Source organism: Piliocolobus tephrosceles, chromosome 5 (genome assembly GCF_002776525.5).
Source record: "Piliocolobus tephrosceles isolate RC106 chromosome 5, ASM277652v3, whole genome shotgun sequence".
Lineage (NCBI taxonomy): Eukaryota > Metazoa > Chordata > Mammalia > Primates > Cercopithecidae > Piliocolobus > Piliocolobus tephrosceles.
In genome coordinates, this window is record NC_045438.1 from 29,693,655 (window position 1) to 29,713,175 (window position 19,521).

A 19,521-nucleotide genomic window follows, 5' to 3' on the forward strand; every position below is an offset into this window, starting at 1 on the left:
AATTATCCATACTAATCATTTTCTACTGCAAAGAAAGAATATTCCTTCATAAGGCATTCTAATATAAATTTAACCTTAGCTCTTTTATAGAAAACCTATTTTTAACCCATTTTGGACCACATAATTTATATATATATATATATATTTTTTTTTCCATGTGTAGTTTATATAAAACTTATTTCATGTGTAGTTTACAAAAAAAACTTCAATTTGTATCTAATTAGAATTGTAATAGAAAAAAAAATTCACATTTATACATATTTTCTCTTGGGTTAAAGAACAAACATATTATATTTACTTTTTGTCAAAAAGCTATATTTAAAATGAAGCCTTTGAAGCTACTAAAGCTTTCTCATATGATGCAAAGTTTGGTAAGCTTCAGTAAGTTGTTTCACTGATGGAAATTTGCTGATGAAGGGAATGTTTTATGTTCATCTGAATTAAGGTTCATATGCTACCATACCAAAAAACCCTTAGAATTACATTTTCCCATTAATTAACAGGTTCAGGAAATTGAACCACATAAAACACATCACGATCAAGAGAAATCAGTAAAACAAACGTGTCCAACATCTCATAAATGAGAACTCTTAACGAATATTTGTGTGCACTGACAATACGGATTGAGTATCACTTATGTGAAATGTTTGGAACCAGAAGTGTTGTGGATATCTAATATTTTTTGTATTTTGAAATATGCCTTATATATACTTAGCGGCTGAACACGCCAAATCTGAACATATTAAATCTGAAATGCTCCCATAAGCATTTCCTTAGAGCATATGTCAGTGCTCAAAGACTTTCTGATTTTGGAGCATTTCAGATTTTCAGATCTGGAATGTTCAACCTGTTTAAAAAAAAAGAAAAAGAAAAAGAAAAAAGTATGACAACTTCAAAAAACAGTAACAACTCCAAAACACAACAAAATTATTTTCTTGTAGGTATAAGCAATAGCATTTTATTTACTCGGGGAAAAAATGGCTACCCCTGTAGGGTGTTTCTGGTGGCTTTATTAACTGGATTAACATTTTCTGACCTCACTGGATTAGAGAAAGATGAATGAAAATCAAAATTATCATAAATGTGTTTACCTCCATCTAGACTCCTGGAGACCCGTTTACTAGAAGTGCGCTCAAAGTGTGGTGCTGGCCTATCTATGAGGGTGCTGGCCTGGCGGGTCTGTGCTTGGGTGCGGCCACTATAGCGGAATTTGGACCCCAAGGTCAGGAACTTGGCTTTTGGTGGCTGCTCCGGAGAAACAAGTCTATAGGAGAAAAAAAGAGACAGAGAATGGGGAAGCAAAATTAGATTTAATGGATTTTTTTAAAAAAACTTTAAAGCTATGTACTTTCGTATCTCATTGTAAGTATGATTACTCAAAAACTAAACTTTCTGAAGAACATTATTTATAAACCCTCCTACACACACAGCTTTATGATAATGATGATTAAATCCACATTCATGTATTCATGAATGATGTTCTTCTCAACCTTAGCAAAGAAACAGCTGTTCTCAGTATATCAAAGGTTATTTATTTGTGTTAGCTTAAATCATTTATATAAACACATGTCTGAATTTTTGCTTCTAGCTATAAGCGCCAAGTAACAATCCATTACCATTAGTAATTCTTAATATTTATGCCTATTTCTCCCGGGGAGAAAACGTCTAACTCAGGAATCTGTTCCATTAAGTGATTCTTTCCCATGAAGAACACGCCACACAATGGATCTGTAGAGATGGCTAACATCCCTTCTTGCCAGCATAATTCTACTGCTTAATCCCTGGGTTCATAATGAATGAACTCGTACTTTCTTGATGTCAAATATTCCCAGGCTTACACAAAAGCATGTTTTTAGTTAATGGGCCAATCTTTTTGGGAGTTCAACTGAAATTATTTTGCGCTCTTTGATCAAAAGTTGACAAATATCTTAACAGAAACATAATCTCAGAGCTCTTAATTTATTAAATAGGAAGACTTTCGTTGACAATTCAAAAATATGAAGAATTCCACCAAAACTTTTCCTATCATTTACTATGGAAGAGTGATTTCTTAAAGAATTCTATTGTTTCAAGTATTTCTAGACTTTCTGTACAATTTTTTTAGAAATCACCTTCTGCAATAAAGCAAAAAAAAAAAAAAAGAATCCCTATACAACACTCAGAATGGCAACAGGCTCTATTAAATGCTCCAAGCAAGGGTGTCAGCTCTATTCATTTCATTTCATTTCATTATTTCATTTCATTTTTTGAGGAGTCTTGCTCTGTCACCCAGGCTGGAGTGCAGTGTTGCAATCTTGGCTCACTGCAACCTCCGCCTCCTGAGTTCAAGTGATTCTCCTGGCTCAGCCTCCCGAATAGCTGGGATTACAGAGGCACACGCCACTACGCCCAGCTAATTTTTGTACTTTTTAAAAGTAGAGACACAGTTTCACCATGTTGGTCAGGCTGGTCTCAAACTCCTGACCACAACTGTGATCCACCCGCCTCAGCCTCCCAACATGCTAGAATTACAGGCATGAACCACTGTGCTGGGTCATATCAGTTTTAATATTACATTCTTGTTCCACTAATACCAATCTAGCTGATTGGCTATCAATTAATAGATCTGTTTATAGATTAATGGCTTCAATCTGCAAGCCACTGTAATTTTCTAAAGAAATCATTTGTACCTTTCATGATAAACTGAAACAGAATAAATTCCACTGATCTGATTCAAAGCAATCTACAAAGTAGGACTAGCCCTTTGTGTTAGACATATTCTTTTTACAGTGTTGTAAGCAACGTTATGCAAGGTTTAAAAATTTAAAACTGCTTTTGTTAACCATTATATCAAAAGTTTGCAGGAGCACATTGGTCTACTTTTAAACTGGATTCCATGGTACATTAGCAAAAATGAGGAGGCCTGAGGCTTTGCACAGCTAATGCATCTCAGAAACTCCTGCTTGAAGAATACAAGAAGAGGATAGCACAGAGGTGAGGAATACAGGTCTCAGAATCAGGTGGCCCAGTCCCCATCTCTGCTCAGATGCCTGGCTGCTGTGCTCCTCCACAGGCACCAATCTCTAAGAATCAGTTGTCTTGCCTAGGGTGAGAAATAGACTACCACGATATAGAGCAATCAATTCTGTGTCTGACTCTAATAAATGTTTGAATGCTAGCACTTGTCATTTCTAAACAGATTGTTGCTTTTTTTTTAATCATTATGTGACAGGGAAAGCTGGTGTCTGCCCAGTTTGGACCTGTGTCATAAATGTCATCTACTGGCTTTACATGAGCTGGCTCATGTTGTCTGTCTGGAGGAGAAATTTGTTATGGCTACCAAGAAAAATTATAAAGTTTTCAAAGATTTATATGATCAGTGTAACTGAGTCGGAGGGATTCAAGTATATTTTATGAGCTATACTTCTCCTCGAAAATTAACATATTAGTCTTGAAAAATAGATACTAGTCAATTTCACTTCAAGAAACAATCATTTGTGCCAGCTGATAATTCACAGTAAAAATAGCAAACTGTGGTACCAAACTAAGAATAATAATAATGGGGAAGATAAATCTTATGATATGCCAGAAATGGTTCTAAGTTGTTTCATGCGTTATCTTATTTAATTTTCAAAACAATTCTATGAGGTAGATACTAGTATTACTATCACATATGGATGATGGAAGTGAAGCGGAGAGGTGGGTAACTTACCATGGTCACACAGCTCGTATTTGGTAGAACAGTATTAGACCGTAAGTCCAGAGCAAAAACCTTAAAGATGAAGGATCTAGATATACAGCTAGCTAAACTGCAGTGATAGAAAACTGAGGAAATGGAGAAAACAAAGATAAGCAAACTCATGTAAAAAATATGTCCTTGAAGAAAACTATAAAAAGAGAAAAGATATAAGCTAAAGATGGCTAGATGATCAAAGATTTTATATTATATTTTATATATATATATATTTGTTGTTGTTAAAGAGCAAGATGTGGACATATTTTTTAAAGAGCAAGATGTGGACATATTTTTTGGCCAAAGAAGCTAAAGGTGCCCACTAGAGAATACATAATTACAAAGCAGGATACTTTGTGAGGCATGAAATGAGGGATCAAAGCAGAGGAATGATTATCTCCTCCTTGAGACAGGAGAAGAGTGAAAATGAATGGGAGGAGAGAGAGGTGATGCTTCATTAAAGGCAAAAGGGAAGAAGGGAAGGTGCATGAAACCAAGAACACTCATGACGACTAGCTTCTACTTTCAGTGACCGGCACAGTGGAGGGCATCAGAAGAGGAAGCAGGGGTGCCTAGGGACTCACGAGGACAATAAGCATTTGGAGTGCCAAAGGAAGTCAAAGGACAAATTGCTTGCCTAGCAGCACTGAGGATCCAGCTCATGATGGAAATTATTTATCTGTAATAGCACTGATCCATAGAATTGTGCTATTTTTTGTTATATAGAGTAACTGCATGTGTCACAACAATTGTACTATTTAAAGTAGCACTTGACAGCACAGGTCCAAAAGTGGTGAGGTCAGGACATAGGACTAATCCAGGACTAGCTGACAGAGAAGGTAAATGTGCAAAGAGGAGAGTAGTTTGAGGGGGTTATAACACTCCTGACAAAGCAGGCAGACCACAGGGTTCAAGTTGGTTTGGGAAAGAAGTTAAGTCAGGAGGCAGCTGATGAGAATATCAAAGTGAAACCTAAGAGAAGGGATAGTGGAAAGAAGAATGGTAGCAGGCATGAGGCAGCGTAGCTGTGGTGGAAGGAAAGGTGGTTAGAGTCAGAAAGTGGAGCTCTAGACAGCTGCAGGGGCAGCTCAGTTCTGAATGATGACAATGCATGGACAGAAATGGACCTGGGAGGGACTGCAGACAAAGGGGAAGAGGCGAGGGGAGAAAAGAGTCCAAAGGCAAGGGGTTAATGCATCTGCCACATTTCCCACAACTACCACCTCCTAATTCACAGAGGTTACTAAAAGCAATACCAAGCTGTTTTCTTTCTTTCTTAGAAAAAAAGAGAGATGGAGTCTCACTATGTTCCCCAGGCTGGCCTCAAACTCCTGGGGTCAAGCCATCCTCCCACCTCAGCCTCCTGAGTCAGTGGAATTACAGACGTGTGCCATTATGCCCAGCTTCTGAGCTGTTTTCCTAAAATTACCTGTAGAAAGTATGATGCTCCACACACACTTTCCATAGTCTTTTCGCTGCCCGGTGGTTTGGCAGTTTGAATCCAATAGTACTCTCAAACTGTTCCAGCTGGAATAAATCCATAAAACAAATCAGCATATTTCCTTAAGAACTGACTAGAAGTTACTGAAAAGCATGGATTCAGATGTTTCTGTTAGAAGCAATTATTCTTCTCAAAAAAGGTAAATATTGTATATCTAATAAAATCATATAAAGATGAATTTATAGACTGCAATACTATTTTCTACAAAAAGCAAGTAACACCTACTCACATAAACCAACTATCCTTCAATGTTCACTAAAACTCATTTTATTGCTTTCCTAATGATCACAACTTAATTGATTCAACAAGAAAAACACAAGCCCACACCTTATCACGTTTTCTTTTCTGTAAAAAGCATGATGGTTGCTTTTTTAAAAAACAGATCAGACATATATATATATACTGCAATATACCATTAAGAACCCCGACCTTTTACAATGGAAGAATAAATAGTTTATTTTCTTAAAATTTGAGAAAAGAATTTTTTAATTCATGGTCGTAAAAAGGCCGACTAAGAACAACTGATCAGAAATGTCTTTGCTTACCTCTGCTGGTCTGACTTTAATGTAGAAGTTACTGCGTTTATAGGAAATTTTTAAGATTTTCGGCCAAGCAAAACGATTGATTCGCAGTCTGTCTTTGTAAATGAGAAGTCCATTAGCACACACGCCCAGCTTGATGTCCACACCTTCTGAGTCCTGCCAAGCATAACCCAATTAACCATGGTTAGAGCTGTGAAAGTTACACAAATCAAGAAGCTAATTAGCTCCCTCAAATCATGATCAGGAATGCCAGTTTACCAGGTTTGTATTTAAATTTCAGTGACAGTATGCACATTAATGAAAACTACGGCGCACACATGTACATGTTAAATTTACACAACATCTTCAGTGATCAGGTGTGATTTGCCAGAGTTATGGCAACGTGACTATAGGACACAGTGCCCTTCAAAAGGCGTCATGCATGTGTTCTCAAGCTCCACTGTAGGAGCTAACAGAGAAAAAAGGAAGCAGAACTAGAGATCCTGAAGATATGGGAAACAAAATGAGCTTTCCCTGTAGGCTAGTCCAGCCTCAGGGACGGTCTGTTGGCCTACCCTAAGATGTGTTCAACCATTTTCCTTCAGATGCATTGACCTCAGATGGATTACCCTAGCTAATAGCTTTTAAAATTATGCCAATATTTTGCAAAACACCAATCCCTCACAGATAATTTCTCTTCCAGGCTGACAGTGCTGAAATCTCTGAATTCTTTCAAGCAGTTTTTCATTAACTTAGAACGCTGACATCCAGTTCTCATTAGGCATTCCTTTGGCTGGCATGTTTCAAAGCACTGCAGACTATTCTTGAAGTTATTAATAGTTTTCTTTCCCTAGAGCTTTAATTTGGAATCAATGACAATCTAGAATAATCATAGGCCTAAAGGAGATGTTTTAAAAGCCAAACAAATTTATAGACAAAAGTGAAAACTTGTCTCCTCACATTTCAAGTAGCGAAGATCTAAGATGCACGTATTCAAAATATACAAATTATTGTTTATCTCTAAGAGGAGAACTGGCTCTCATTCAACATATGTAAAATTGAAGACTACCGCTCAAAGATATTCACATTTTCAGAAGTCACAAACAATACGAAACAAATTCTCACAAAAAATGCTGTAACAAACCCCATATTTAGTCTAACTCCCAATTTAATAAAAGGACAACATTTTGTCTGTCTTATTACTAAGAACATTTTGATACCATTTAAATCAGTTTTTCATAAATAAAAGTATAGTATTAGCTAACTGATGCCAGTTGCTTTCGTTGTTGTGACACTGGAATGATTCATATACACAAATAAATTTACATTAGACCAACTCGAGCCATTTAAAAAAATCCAATCGATTGCTTTACTCACCCTTATCTTGGCAGCCACAGCTCTCTCTAGGAATAGACTAAAAAGCTGGGGTGAATCAGGCACAGGTGCCCAAGCAACTTGGCACCAGACCCCATGGCGTGTTTGCCAAAACCATCGCTGCCCATGGCCACGGGGAGCAAGGCAGAAGATTGTGAGACGGCATGTTCTCACCACAAGTGGGGAAGCAACCCACCTTCGAAACACTGAATGAGCCATCTCTAGTCTGAAGCAACCTTGGGACAGGACAAGGAAACTATTTTATCTGACTTAAAAATAGACACAACTCAGATTCAAGTAAATCGGTTGATTTTCGTTGTTCTATGTAATTATTTTAGAATTACCAGTATTTGTGTGAATAGAAACGACAGATGAAGGGTAGGAAATGAAAGAGGAAAAGGCGGGCCTCGATCCTTCATATGTAAGTTATGCCACATGGTAGCAAAATCAGAAAAATGAACGAATGAAAAGAAGCGCCCTCTCTGCATTGCTCACTGCCCCATATGGAGATGGCTGGCTTTCAAACGAGTTCAGTATAAAGAGAGTTCTCGCAAATGATCAGGAGAGGAAGGAAAGGGAGGTCAGGGTGTTTAATAACCAGATTCCCTCCCTACGTGGTCACCTCAGGCTGACCGTGTCCCTCTGACAATGGCTCCCCGCAAAACAGTCTTCTCCACACGTCTGTCCTTGGGAGTTTTGGAAACCACTCTGCCCTCCCTCCTTCAGACAGACCTAGAGTGATTAGGATAGCTGCAGATATTAGCCCGCGGCTACTACCAGTGTCCTGCTTCTCTTATGGTTTCTCTGCACCTTTGTTGAGATTCCTTTTATTTAACACTCTCCAACTCATCCTAACATGAATATGACATTACAAACTCTTCTAATTAAAAAAAAAATCTGATCTTAAGTCAATGAAAAATTTTAAAAGACAAAACTTTAAACAACATGAAATATGAAAAGTTCTTTTAAACTGCCACATATATTCTTTTCAATAAGCCACAAATATCTTGCTTATCAAATATTATCTAAGGAGTCTATCAGATGATAAACAGAATGAAGGTTACCTTGAATTTTTTTAGTGTTCTGCTCCTAACTACACAGCAAGAAAGAATATTATACTTAGAACGGAGTCCACAATTTCTTACTTTTCTCAGACACAACATTAAAAACAAGAATCCTGAAATCTTAATTGGTTTCTAACTAATGATCAACAAAGTAGAGCTGCAAGATTTTCATGTGGCAAGAATGGCAGGTCTGGAGGAAGAGAGGTTTGGTAGGTCATTTTGGTCCCAAACTTATTTTTTCCTTCCTCCCTATTTCTGTTTCTTGAGTAACCTAGCCTGTCCCCATTATATAGAAAACGATCTGAAAAACACTGGAGTGTTAAGACAATCTGTTTCACCTCCTACTAGGATTTATCAGAAGGTATCAGGCAGATGGACCGTTTAACAATACACAGCCTTAAACAAGTCATTCTGTGAACTGTTTTATGTAGCTGTAAACTAAAAAACATTCAAACTTTAAATGAGATGGTATACTTCTAAGAAATGAGATGGTATGAAAGTACTTTTTAACACAAAGGGCATACAGCATCTAGGAGTTAAAAACAATGCTGCCAGAGACTACTTAATGACAGAAAAATCTTATAATAGCAAGTTAAAAAAAAAAAAAACTAACAAAAATGATGCTCATAGTATGACCCCATTTTTAGAAGGCATGTGAATTCAAGTGACCAGGGATCTAAAAAGAAGAAAAAAATGCATTAAGAGTGCTTATTTCTGCATAAAAAGATTTACGTGATCTTTAATTTCTTCTGTTTGTCTCTATTTTCTATGATGAACATGTATTAGTTTTCTAATAAAGAAAAATATTTAAATAAAGGAAGCCACTGAGGAGAAACAGAGTGCTTTGTAAATATGAAGTATGATTAATAACACAAATGCAAGAATTATTAATCAGCGGCCTAGGGAGGAAAGACATCTGTGTGGGGAGCTTTCCGAGATTTCCCAAATCATATAATCTGGGCTTCTAAACAACATCTACGGATTGGCAGGGTCTTTTAAAAGCAGGCAACCATAAGAACACGTTGACTCTGGACATATATTTTTAAAACCAAATCCATAGTTCACCTTGTCTGTCACTCTCCTCCTTGACTCTCCCCACTACATAATCATCTAAACTAGAACCATGAAGTAAGTGACATTGTTACTGGCAAGCAACTATAGTAATGTGCACTTACACATTTCTTTTTGACTTAATTCTCTATGAACAGGATTCGTCTATTCATAACTCATACCCTGGGACTGTCGTTAGTATACCGGAATGTTTATGCTTGCAAAAATATGTATGTTACTACTGCCTGATTTATCGTGTAAAGTGGCCTATGAAGTTCTGTTGTGTTGTATGTTTCTCAAATTTCCCCTTAAAAACGTAAATAAATGTCTTTTAAATAACTTTTAAAATTATTTTTTCAAGCATTGTATTTTTGAGATTTTGATCTTTTGGGATTATGGTGTTCGTTCGGGATTATGATTGGCTTCCCATGTCCCTGCTGTCCCACTCTTTTACCACCTTTCAAATTAGACTGAAGGTGCTTTATCACCCAGAGCCTGGACCCGCCTACATTATTTTTCACAAAGTACAAAACATACCTATAGGGAAAAGACCAACTCTAGGGCTCCTTCATCACACAGAAGCTTTTTGGAAAGTGGTCCTATCCATGCTGCTTTTGCTCTTTCATGGTTGCTAAGGTCTCCTCTCCTCTCCCAAGACAGAGGTGGGAGAGAGAACTGGGACAGACACAGCATTTGGCCTAGCAGAAGCTGAGATGTAGAATAAACCAGGATAAGAGGTAAAAAAAAAAAAAAAAAAAAAAAGGGCTGACAAGGTGTGTCACAGTAAGCACCTATGAAAGGGCATTAATTAAAAAGACTGGGAAAAGAAGTGGTAGGGGGAGAATACATGGTCCCTCCCACAACCATACACCCTGTAATTAGTCACCAAGGAAATATTCCAGAGACCCTCAACTGAAGGCAGATATCCTTTCCCCAAAAATAAGCTGTGCTATCCTGAAATTGGAGCTCTCTCAACACTTCAGTCAACAGACTGCTATGATGCTACTTCCCGTTACATTTACAGTACCTTGGCATGATGTAGGTCAACACCGTACATGGAAAGCCTCTTTGCATTTTCTAAGAACTGGGAATCAGCTTGTGCTGGAGATAAGCCCCTGAGAATCAAAAGAAACAGTATTATCTTATTAATGGATGCAGAGCAAATGTAGTCAGAATGGGAGGAGTGTCTGTACTCAGAGGGTTTGGAGGAGAGGAAGTAACCCAGCCAAGTCTGCAGAAAAGTAGGAAATAGTAAGAAAACAACTCTCAACCTCTAGCATTTTTCTCTTAAGATCCTATAATCTAAACCTGCTAAACTGCCTGGAGGTACACCTCCACTCTTACTCCTTTTATCTTAAAAAGTTGCTTTTGATTATTTCCACTGAGGAAAAAAGCCCCAGCAATGGGGTACAACATAAGTACTGGAGAATAAAAAACAGTGATCTCATCTTTCTGTGATAAACATATTCGTACTCCCTCACTTTATTTCACTAGAGTTGATTATAATAAAGATTGAAATTACTTGTACTTGATTTTCTACCTATGATAGGTAACACAAATCACATTCTGACCATACTAAAATTATTTCCATTCCTATCTATATGCCCAACTAAATAAACTTTAAGCTCCTAAAGAACAAGACCATGTCCCATTAATTTTCACATTCCCCATGACATGTCAGTACCTGATATTTCATATTAGAATTATACAACAAATGTCTATTGAGTAGAATTTAAGTAAATTAACAAGAAAATATTTAGAGTCAAATACCATATTTATTGCTTTTTAAAGAAAAAAAAATCAATGCATGTGGCCTGTTTATAAACCTAATTTTTGAAAGTTCCTTTCAGATCACTTTCGTAAATATTTAATAAAACTATAACTTTGCAATATACAACAAATTATCATTTTTGTAGTTAGCGTTATAAAAATTTGTGTAAAAAGTCCATTTTCTTTTCACACACATATAAATGTTCTCGAAGCGTAATATGGTATTAATGTAATGTGAGTAATCTTAGCTAAACCAATGGGTCATCTTCCAGTGGAACTACCTGTACATTTCAGTTACTATTCCTATGTCCATCACCACCTACACTGGTAATTCAAATCCCAATGCCTCCTTATCTCCCTAGCTTTCTTACCACATATAGTAATGAGGACAATTATAAGGGAGAAGAAATATAACGTAAATGTCAAATAAGTATGTGGGCATGTTTGTCTCCAATGTGTATATGTTAAGGGGACAGGGAGAAAAAGGTGTCATGGGGAAAAGTACATTTTTCCAATACATGAAAACACAGTCTCACGAGCATAGTTTCTCATACGATAGTCGTAAAAATAATGAAAGGATACTTCAAGGGCTCCACGTTGTCTTGATTAGTGCTAGGTGAAGATCCAAAAGGAAAAATTGGATAATCCTGTAAATCGTGCTCAAACGTCTAGTAAGTGCTACAAGAGAAGCTATTTAAATCTACCATGGCCATTCTCTCGCCAGTAAGCAAGGCAACAGACCTGTGGGTCTTGTGCAGCTCTGCCACCTTCTCTTCCAGCTCCTTAGTCTGAGTAGGGGCAAACTGGAATTCACTGAGGTCGATGCTGCCATGTTCTTCTGGGTCATAGTCACCAAGTTCAGCCTGCAGGGTGTAGGATCCCAGGAGAGCATGAGTCACAAAAGAGCAGGGCAGGCGGCCAGAGGCAATGTCCTGCCGGAGCTGAAGGCACAAGAAGTATCTGTGAGGAGCAGAGGGAGAAAGGGGTCAGAGGAGAACCATTAGGTGAGACTGGAACACTCACAGTCCTTAAAACCTAACACCCCTTTGAAAAAAAAAATACAATATAGGCACTCTTCATATCCACAGCAAAAATCATCTTCTCTAAAAAAAAGCCTCAACGTGTTCCTTGGGCTTCTAAATTTGTGGCTTATATATAGAAACTGAATCCAGAAGGCTAATTTATATGTATATATATATAAATACAATGGGATGAAAATTCTAAACTGCTGTTCTGGTAATAGTCAGTCTATGATTACTATGAAGAGTTTTGTGACTGAAGTAAAAATTTCAATCACTTAAACTGTCTCCTTGGATTTCAAATTGTAATAAAAATTACCCCTCAAAAGATGTAAAGATTAATGGATTAAAAAAAAAAACTAGTCTTAATTATTTCTAAGGAAAGCTAAAGTCACCCACCCTTTATCATCTTGACCCTTTTGATACTAATTTCTTCTTTTCCAGAAACACTTTTAACAACAATTATTGGTAAATCTACTTGGAAGCCCTTACCTGTCCACTTATCCCATCTAAAGCAGTAGCTAGCTCAGTTTAGTAGAAAAGGCCTGGGCTTTGAAGCCAGGAAGACCTGACTCTATATGACCTTGAGCAAGTTAATTTACTTGAAGCCTAAGGGTAATTTCCCACCTGTAAGATGCTAAGAACTCTACCTCCCTTTGAAGATGAGCATGAACATTAGATAATATAAACAAAATATCTGGCAGAGCCCTAAGAATCAGTAACTAGTAGCTATAATAATTAGTGGCTATAATAATGTTTCTCATTCAATGTTCCATGTGGCTCACTACAGTTATAAAAGAATTTCCGTTTTCCATGAAATAAAATGCAGAAACACGTGATATATAATCTGTGGTTCCCCATCCACCCCCCGCCCCGCCCTTTTTAGCCCCACTACCAATTCCTCTTGGTAACATTTTAAAATGTGATTTCTACTCTCCAATTTCACCACTTGCTATGGTCACCACGGATCCTCCCAAATCAGCAGCAGAGTCCTCATTCTTTAAGACCTTTTAGGGACTAGCATTCATACTGGCAGCTGTCCATCTTAGTCCTGTGGACACTTGCCTGGCCTGGGTTTTAGGGCCCAATCCTCTTCCTGCTCTCTACTCTACACAGTCAAATGGGGAGTGCTGGCCTCTGGTCCAGGCCTTGTTGTTACTGGGTCAGAGAGCACAACCCAGCACATGGGGCCAGTTCCGTTTAGAACCTGGATTACCACTCAAACACATTATCAGGCAGGGCAGGGACTCTGTTTATCATCAACCACAGTCCCACAGTTACTAAACGGCTTGCTGCATGACAAGTGCTCAGTAATTGAGAGACTGAAAGTCTTCTCGCTATCACTACAGTATTTTGAGTATTTTATGCCTTGCAGAAGTTCACGTTTTAAGGAGGATCATTTGTTTCTTTGGCCCATAGAAAAACGTAAGCATAACTGTACATACTTCAGAAAACTGAATTTTCAACCATGGGTCCAGGTTATCCTCAAATTCTGTAATCAACAACAGTGATAGTTCTCCACATTTTACGGCAGTTTTAGAACCTAAACACAAATATTTCATCTTGTTGCTTCCTATTATTGTCTCTGTTTTTCACATTAGTCCTTTCCTCTGTTTTCAGAGCCTAAGTCTAAACCCTAAAAACTTCAAACAAAAAATGGCATGAGCTTCCTGAATTACCCAACTGCACCTTCACGCAGCACTACGAAGCACTCTTCAAACATTATTCGAGATAGTGTTCTTGCCCTTCTCAGAAGCCTACCCCACCTTCTAAATGTTCACTCAAGTCATGGTGACGATTTCAATCATGACATTTAAGCTGCCAGGCCACAAGTACAGGCAGGTGGCTGTTCTCAGGCTGCACCACTGAGACCTTTAGTTAGCTGAGTAGACTATATTGTTCCTCCCACTAGACAGGGAGACTGTTCAAGTTCCGGAAAACCAAAGTACTTACTGATGCTACAAACTTGCAGTCACCAAAGGATTATCATTCCCCAAACAAATTACTGCAAGGAGGAGTGTATGTACAGACAGCGTTGGGTCACAAAGCCCCAATCACATGCACTGTTCAGAGGCATCCTGCAGTGAAGCTCTGCATCCTACATATGCCATTCCCTCAGGTTTTATGCTCTAAGTAGCTCACTGTGCAGTTACAAAGTTACTATTTTTTACTAGGTGAAGCTAATTCATTCAGAGCTTAATTAGCACATTCCTATTCAGCAACAAGTAGTTAACAAAAAAAAAAAAGGCCAGCCTGCTATATATCCAATATTGGAAAGAAATCTCCATCCTTCCTATTTCACATGGATATTATGCTCTCTTAAGCACCTCCACAACTTGATGTCTGACAACAAAACTGGCCTAGCAGAAAGCATCAAAGATACAGGAACTAAAGATAAGCAGACTCTTTTGCTAAGCCCTCTAGTTTTCTAAAAGTCATGCACTGCACACAGTGTCAAATAAGTATGTGGGCATGTTTGTCTCCAATGTGTATATGTTAAGGGGACATTTGGCCATGTAAATAACCTTTTTAAAACATGGTATATAAAAATTATCCTTTAAAAAAAATCAATCCTTTATACTTCCTCTTACTAAAGCTAAGAAATGCTATCCCTGGTACTCAGTGTAATCGGGCTAAGATTAAGGTACTTGTTGATTGATTCACAATGTTTCTGGTACCCAGTCTAATCAGGCTAAGATTTCAAGGTACTTGTTAATTCACAATGTTTCTTGGTTGCCATGCAAGTACTCAGAATCAATAAATATTCTCTTGCTCCTAAACAGAATCCTTTCTTTGCAATTTAAGTGTATGTTCTTATAGCTCACACAATCTCCAAGGAGATGGAAATGAACTAGCTATTGACTCTACCTAAGAAATCCCACCTTGTTTGGTTCTGGAGGGAGAAGAGAGAAAGAAATTACCAGTTCAATTGGCCTTTTAAAATAATTTCATTTTTCTAACCTCGTATCATCTTTGTAATATGAGACTAGTATATAGGCACACATGAGTTATATACAATAAAAATGACCTTGGTATTAAAATCTCAAATATTAAATATTAGTGACTTTTAAAAGTATAGAAAACAAAGTTGTCAGCAGTATCATTTTAAAACTTTTCATTACTAGAATATAAATGAAGAAATTAAAGAAAGTGAATAAAATTTCTGAAACTGTCAACATTTCAAACTATTTGGATGTACCCAATTTCAAGGAAACTTCTAAAACTTAAAAAAATTGTTTTGGTTTTCAATCCTGAAATTACCACTATGCTCCCAGGGCACAGAAACAAATGAGAGCTGTAAGGAAAGACTCATTTTAAAATGCAAATATAAAGTACCTGGTGATATCTTCAGTCAATTGAGAAGGATCAGGAGGATAAAACTTCACATTAAAAGTGAATAGCCAGGGAAGGTCTGTAATTATTAAATATCACAGTTATGCACCCAATTAACAGAAGAATGACTATTGTGATAAAATTTAAAGGTCAAGGATCAAACAGTACAGACTAATCCAACTATAAATCAGCGTGCAGAATTTTATTTTTTATTTAAATTAAAATTGCTTATAAAATAAAAATGAAATAAAAAATAAAATAGAAATCAATTACATGAATAAGTCACCATTAAAGTGTAATAGGTTCTCTTTCTTATAAACATTCACTGGTACCTCAACATGTGTTTTATATGGTGATCTATTACACAAAAATTTTAATATAACCTCCATGTAATAGTTATGAGGTAAGATTTGATTTAACCACAGGATCTCCTGTTGCCAAATATTCTTTACCCTTTAAAAAAAAAAAATCAGGATTTCTGCATTGTTGTGGGGAAGGAGAGTAATGACCAAGAGATAATAGCTATTCAAAAAATTATTAATGGGCTATTTGAAGAAGGTGTTAAAAGAGATCCCAAGAAAGGAAAGCATGGTACAATTTCATGATACTTTAGGACAATACAATTATTTCCCAGGTTTTATAGAGTAGGTGCAAATATATTCGTATATAACAAACACTTTGCCGTACTGTGCCATAAAGAATGAAAAAATCAAGCAACCATATCATAAGTGGCTTGTTAAAAGTTAAAACACTGCTATCTATACATTAAAATTTAACTACTATTTTGATAGATCACATGTAGTATAGCTTTAAAAAAGTAAAACTATGGGGGAAAGGGCAGGTAATATTTTCCTAAAGGGATCCAAACAATTCCACCAGCCTGAATTTAGAGTTTAACTTCAAGTTCATAATATTTTTAAATTAAAAAAAATTGTGTGTGTGTGTATATATATATAAATTATTCCTTTTTTTTTTTTTTTTTTAAAGACAGGGTCTCACTCTGTTGCCCAGGTTGCAGTGCCATGGCATGATCACAGCTCACTGCAACCTCGACCTTCCAGGCCCAAGTGATCCTCCCATCTTAGCCTCCCAAGTAGCTGGGACCACAGGCATGCACTACGATGTCCGGCTAACTTATATTTTACTCTTTCAGAGATGGGGTCTCCCTAAGTTGCCAGGCTTGTCTTGAATCCCTGGGCTTAAGCAATCTTCCCATCTCAGCCTCCCAAAGTGTTGGGATTACAGGCATGAACCACCACGCCCAGCCAAGTTATTCCATTCTATATGTATTTAAAGACCTCATGAGATGTTTAATTTATGAACCTGAAGAAAAATTCCTTGAATCCCATTCTCTTGTTCAGTGTGGCATTCTGTCCTTTGTCTTACCATCAGCACACTACATTTTCACTCACTTATATATTTATTAAATGGTTACTGTTATATACACAGGCATTTTTGCTGGATTTTGGCTCAATGCACTACTATTCAACCAATGAAGTCAGTCCTGCTGAACTTAAGAAGCAGATTTCAGTTCTGCTTTACACATGTAAAACATAATACTGGGATACAAGATTTTCCCGAATATCAAGATATATGAGGTTTCTTGGCCTATAGCACCATGCTGACTGTCAAATATCCACGCGTCGTGTTTGTGTAAGCATTACTTCAAGGTGACTGTTAATTTCTAATTAAGTAAAGTTATCACAGGATTATCATTTCTTAATGGCTCCTTGTTTGTCTTCTAGGTAACAACACTAGCACATGCTTGCCTTGACAGGACTTGGAGGCATTTCCACTAGACCACGTATTTTTGAATATACTTCCAAATCTAAAAGCTGTTGAAATGTACCAAGAATGCTAAGCTTTTTTTAAACTGACAAATAAAAATGGTATACATTTATGGTATACAATATGATGTTTGAAAATATGTATACATTGTGGAATGGCTAAATTAAGCTAATTAACATATGCATTAATCTTCACATACTATTTTTGTGGTGAGAGCACTTAAAATCTACTCCCTTAGCAGCTTTCAAGTTAAACTTTTAATTTAATTACATATTATTTTCATCATAATTTTTACCTAGGTGTTTATAAAGTCCTTCTAGCTACAGAAATGTTTACATACGAGTCATATGCAAGCCTTAGACATACAGTCTTATTTATGTTTGAGGAAATAAAGGTTTTAAGGCAAATTTTAAATGAGAATCATTAAGTTGTTGGTTGTCACAGGTAACTCAAAAAAGATTAAAATTTATCTTCACTAACGGCCTATGAGCTGAAAAATAAAATTTAAAGAAGAGACCAACAATAGAATAGGCAGCTTTTTTGTCCATTTTAATACAGGAAGTAAGAGGTAGATACAACTGCTAAAGCTTTATTTCCTCAGCCTCTTTCATGATGGGTACAGTTCAGGATACCATTTAAAGAACTGGGTCCAATAGTTTTTAAAAGTCTAATCTCACTGTTATTCATATTGCCAAACCACAAGGGTAAAAGTTCTGAAATAACTTTTTGAAACTTCACAGATAATCAAAACATAAGAACGTGATTCATAATCAGCAAGAGGTTTCGCTTCCAAAAGTTAGGAAATCTCCATGACTCTGAAGCGAGTGGCACACACACACAAATAATAATAATCAAACAAGAACCCAAACAAAACCATAGGAAACAACACAATGGAACATCCATCATGTTTCAGAGGTTACCTTGTTCTCTCTCTGTTTGGGTCACTTGGCAGGTCTGGTTTCAGACAAAGTATAAGAACTAAGCATCTGTAACCTTTTTGAATGCATGCAAAGTAACAACAGCAGAAGGGACAAAGGAAAAAGTCTGAAAACTCTGGTACTGTTTCTCCCATAAGGCAAGCATAATGTATCTGGTGTCTACTTATTCCTCTTCTTTTCCTCCATTTTCCATCATGAAGCAAGCATAAATGGATGAAACACCAGGAAAATAAATGCAAGAGAGAGAATGCGGGAAACCCAGGAATAACAGTCAAAGGATAGAGTGACCAACCATGCCAGCTTGCCTGGGACTGATTCCAGCTTTAGCACTTAAAGTCTCATATCCTTAGAAGCCCCTCAGTCCTGGGCAAATCAGGAGGTTGGTCACTCTAATCAAACACACTTTAAAAAAGGAAAAGAAAGATGAGTCTACAGGAAGAGGAAATGGGGAAAATAAGGTATATGCTCAGAATAAAAAAAGAGAGTAGGGAAGCAAAGAAATGATAGGAAGACTACCAAAAAGATAAATCATTCAAGAGAGAAAGAAAGAAAGAAAACCAATGTGAAGAACCTAAAATGGGAGCTAGATGGTAGATGAAAAGGGCAAGAAGGGAAAGTACAGATTGGTTTCAGTATTTTGACCTTAGGAATTATAAATCAGTAGGGAAATGAAATCAGCAGTACAAAGGGCATCTTGCAGACTGGCACTTGGAGAAGAGGTTTCTCCTGTGACAACTCTGGGCCCCACAGTCGAGGAAGGCTGTTAGGAATTTACCAGTCTTCAGATTTTATTCTCCAGATCAAAAATTCCAACTGCCTGTAGCTGCCTACCTTCTCTGCTTCAGTCATTCACAGACCCTGAAGTAAATTAAGTATCCAGAATCCCCCTAACAGAGATTTCTCTCTGTTGATGATGTTTCTTGGCACAGATACCAAAAAACCAGCCACAGGCAACACAACCCGCAAAGGCAGAATGTATAGAGAGAACTGAAGCTGGTTAGAGTGGGACCCTTGAAGACATTTTGGGATTGTACAACAAGAACAAATGGGGAAAGGGGAAGAAAGGAACAGTAAGGCCTAACTACAACCCCAGGCTCAAAGAGCATGCAAAGTGGCCTTGGATTGTAGAACCAATGAGCAGAGATGGCAGTGACCTCAGAGAACTGAAAAAATTGTTCCTCAGCCAGGTGCGGTGGCTCAAGCCTGTAATCCCAGCACTTTGGGAGGCCGAGACAGGTGGATCACGAGGTCAGGAGATCGAGACCATCCTGGCTAACACGGTGAAACCCTGTCTCTACTAAAAAAAATACAAAAAACTAGCTGGGCGAGGTGGCGGGTGCCTGTAGTCCCAGCTACTCCTGAGGCTGAGGCAGGAGAATGGCCTGAACCTGGGAGGCGGAGCTTGCAGTGAGCTGAGATCCGGCCACTGCACTCCAGCCTGGGGGACAGAG

General features: G+C 37.4%; 1 protein-coding gene across 8 annotated transcripts in view; it reads right to left on the bottom strand.

Annotated features, from left to right (window-relative positions):
• Positions 1-19,521, bottom strand: part of EPB41L2 (erythrocyte membrane protein band 4.1 like 2) — a 226,252-nt gene that overhangs the window by 49,709 nt on the left and 157,022 nt on the right. For all 8 annotated transcript variants that reach the window (XM_023230628.1, XM_023230626.1, XM_023230624.1 and 5 more), the window contains exons 6-11: positions 15,348-15,423; positions 11,734-11,952; positions 10,250-10,337; positions 5,759-5,911; positions 5,142-5,239; positions 1,092-1,264 (exon numbers count right to left, since the gene is read on the bottom strand). In XM_023230628.1, the coding sequence (XP_023086396.1) occupies positions 1,092-1,264; positions 5,142-5,239; positions 5,759-5,911; positions 10,250-10,337; positions 11,734-11,952; positions 15,348-15,423 (807 nt within the window). The remainder of the gene's footprint in view (positions 1-1,091; positions 1,265-5,141; positions 5,240-5,758; positions 5,912-10,249; positions 10,338-11,733; positions 11,953-15,347; positions 15,424-19,521) is intronic.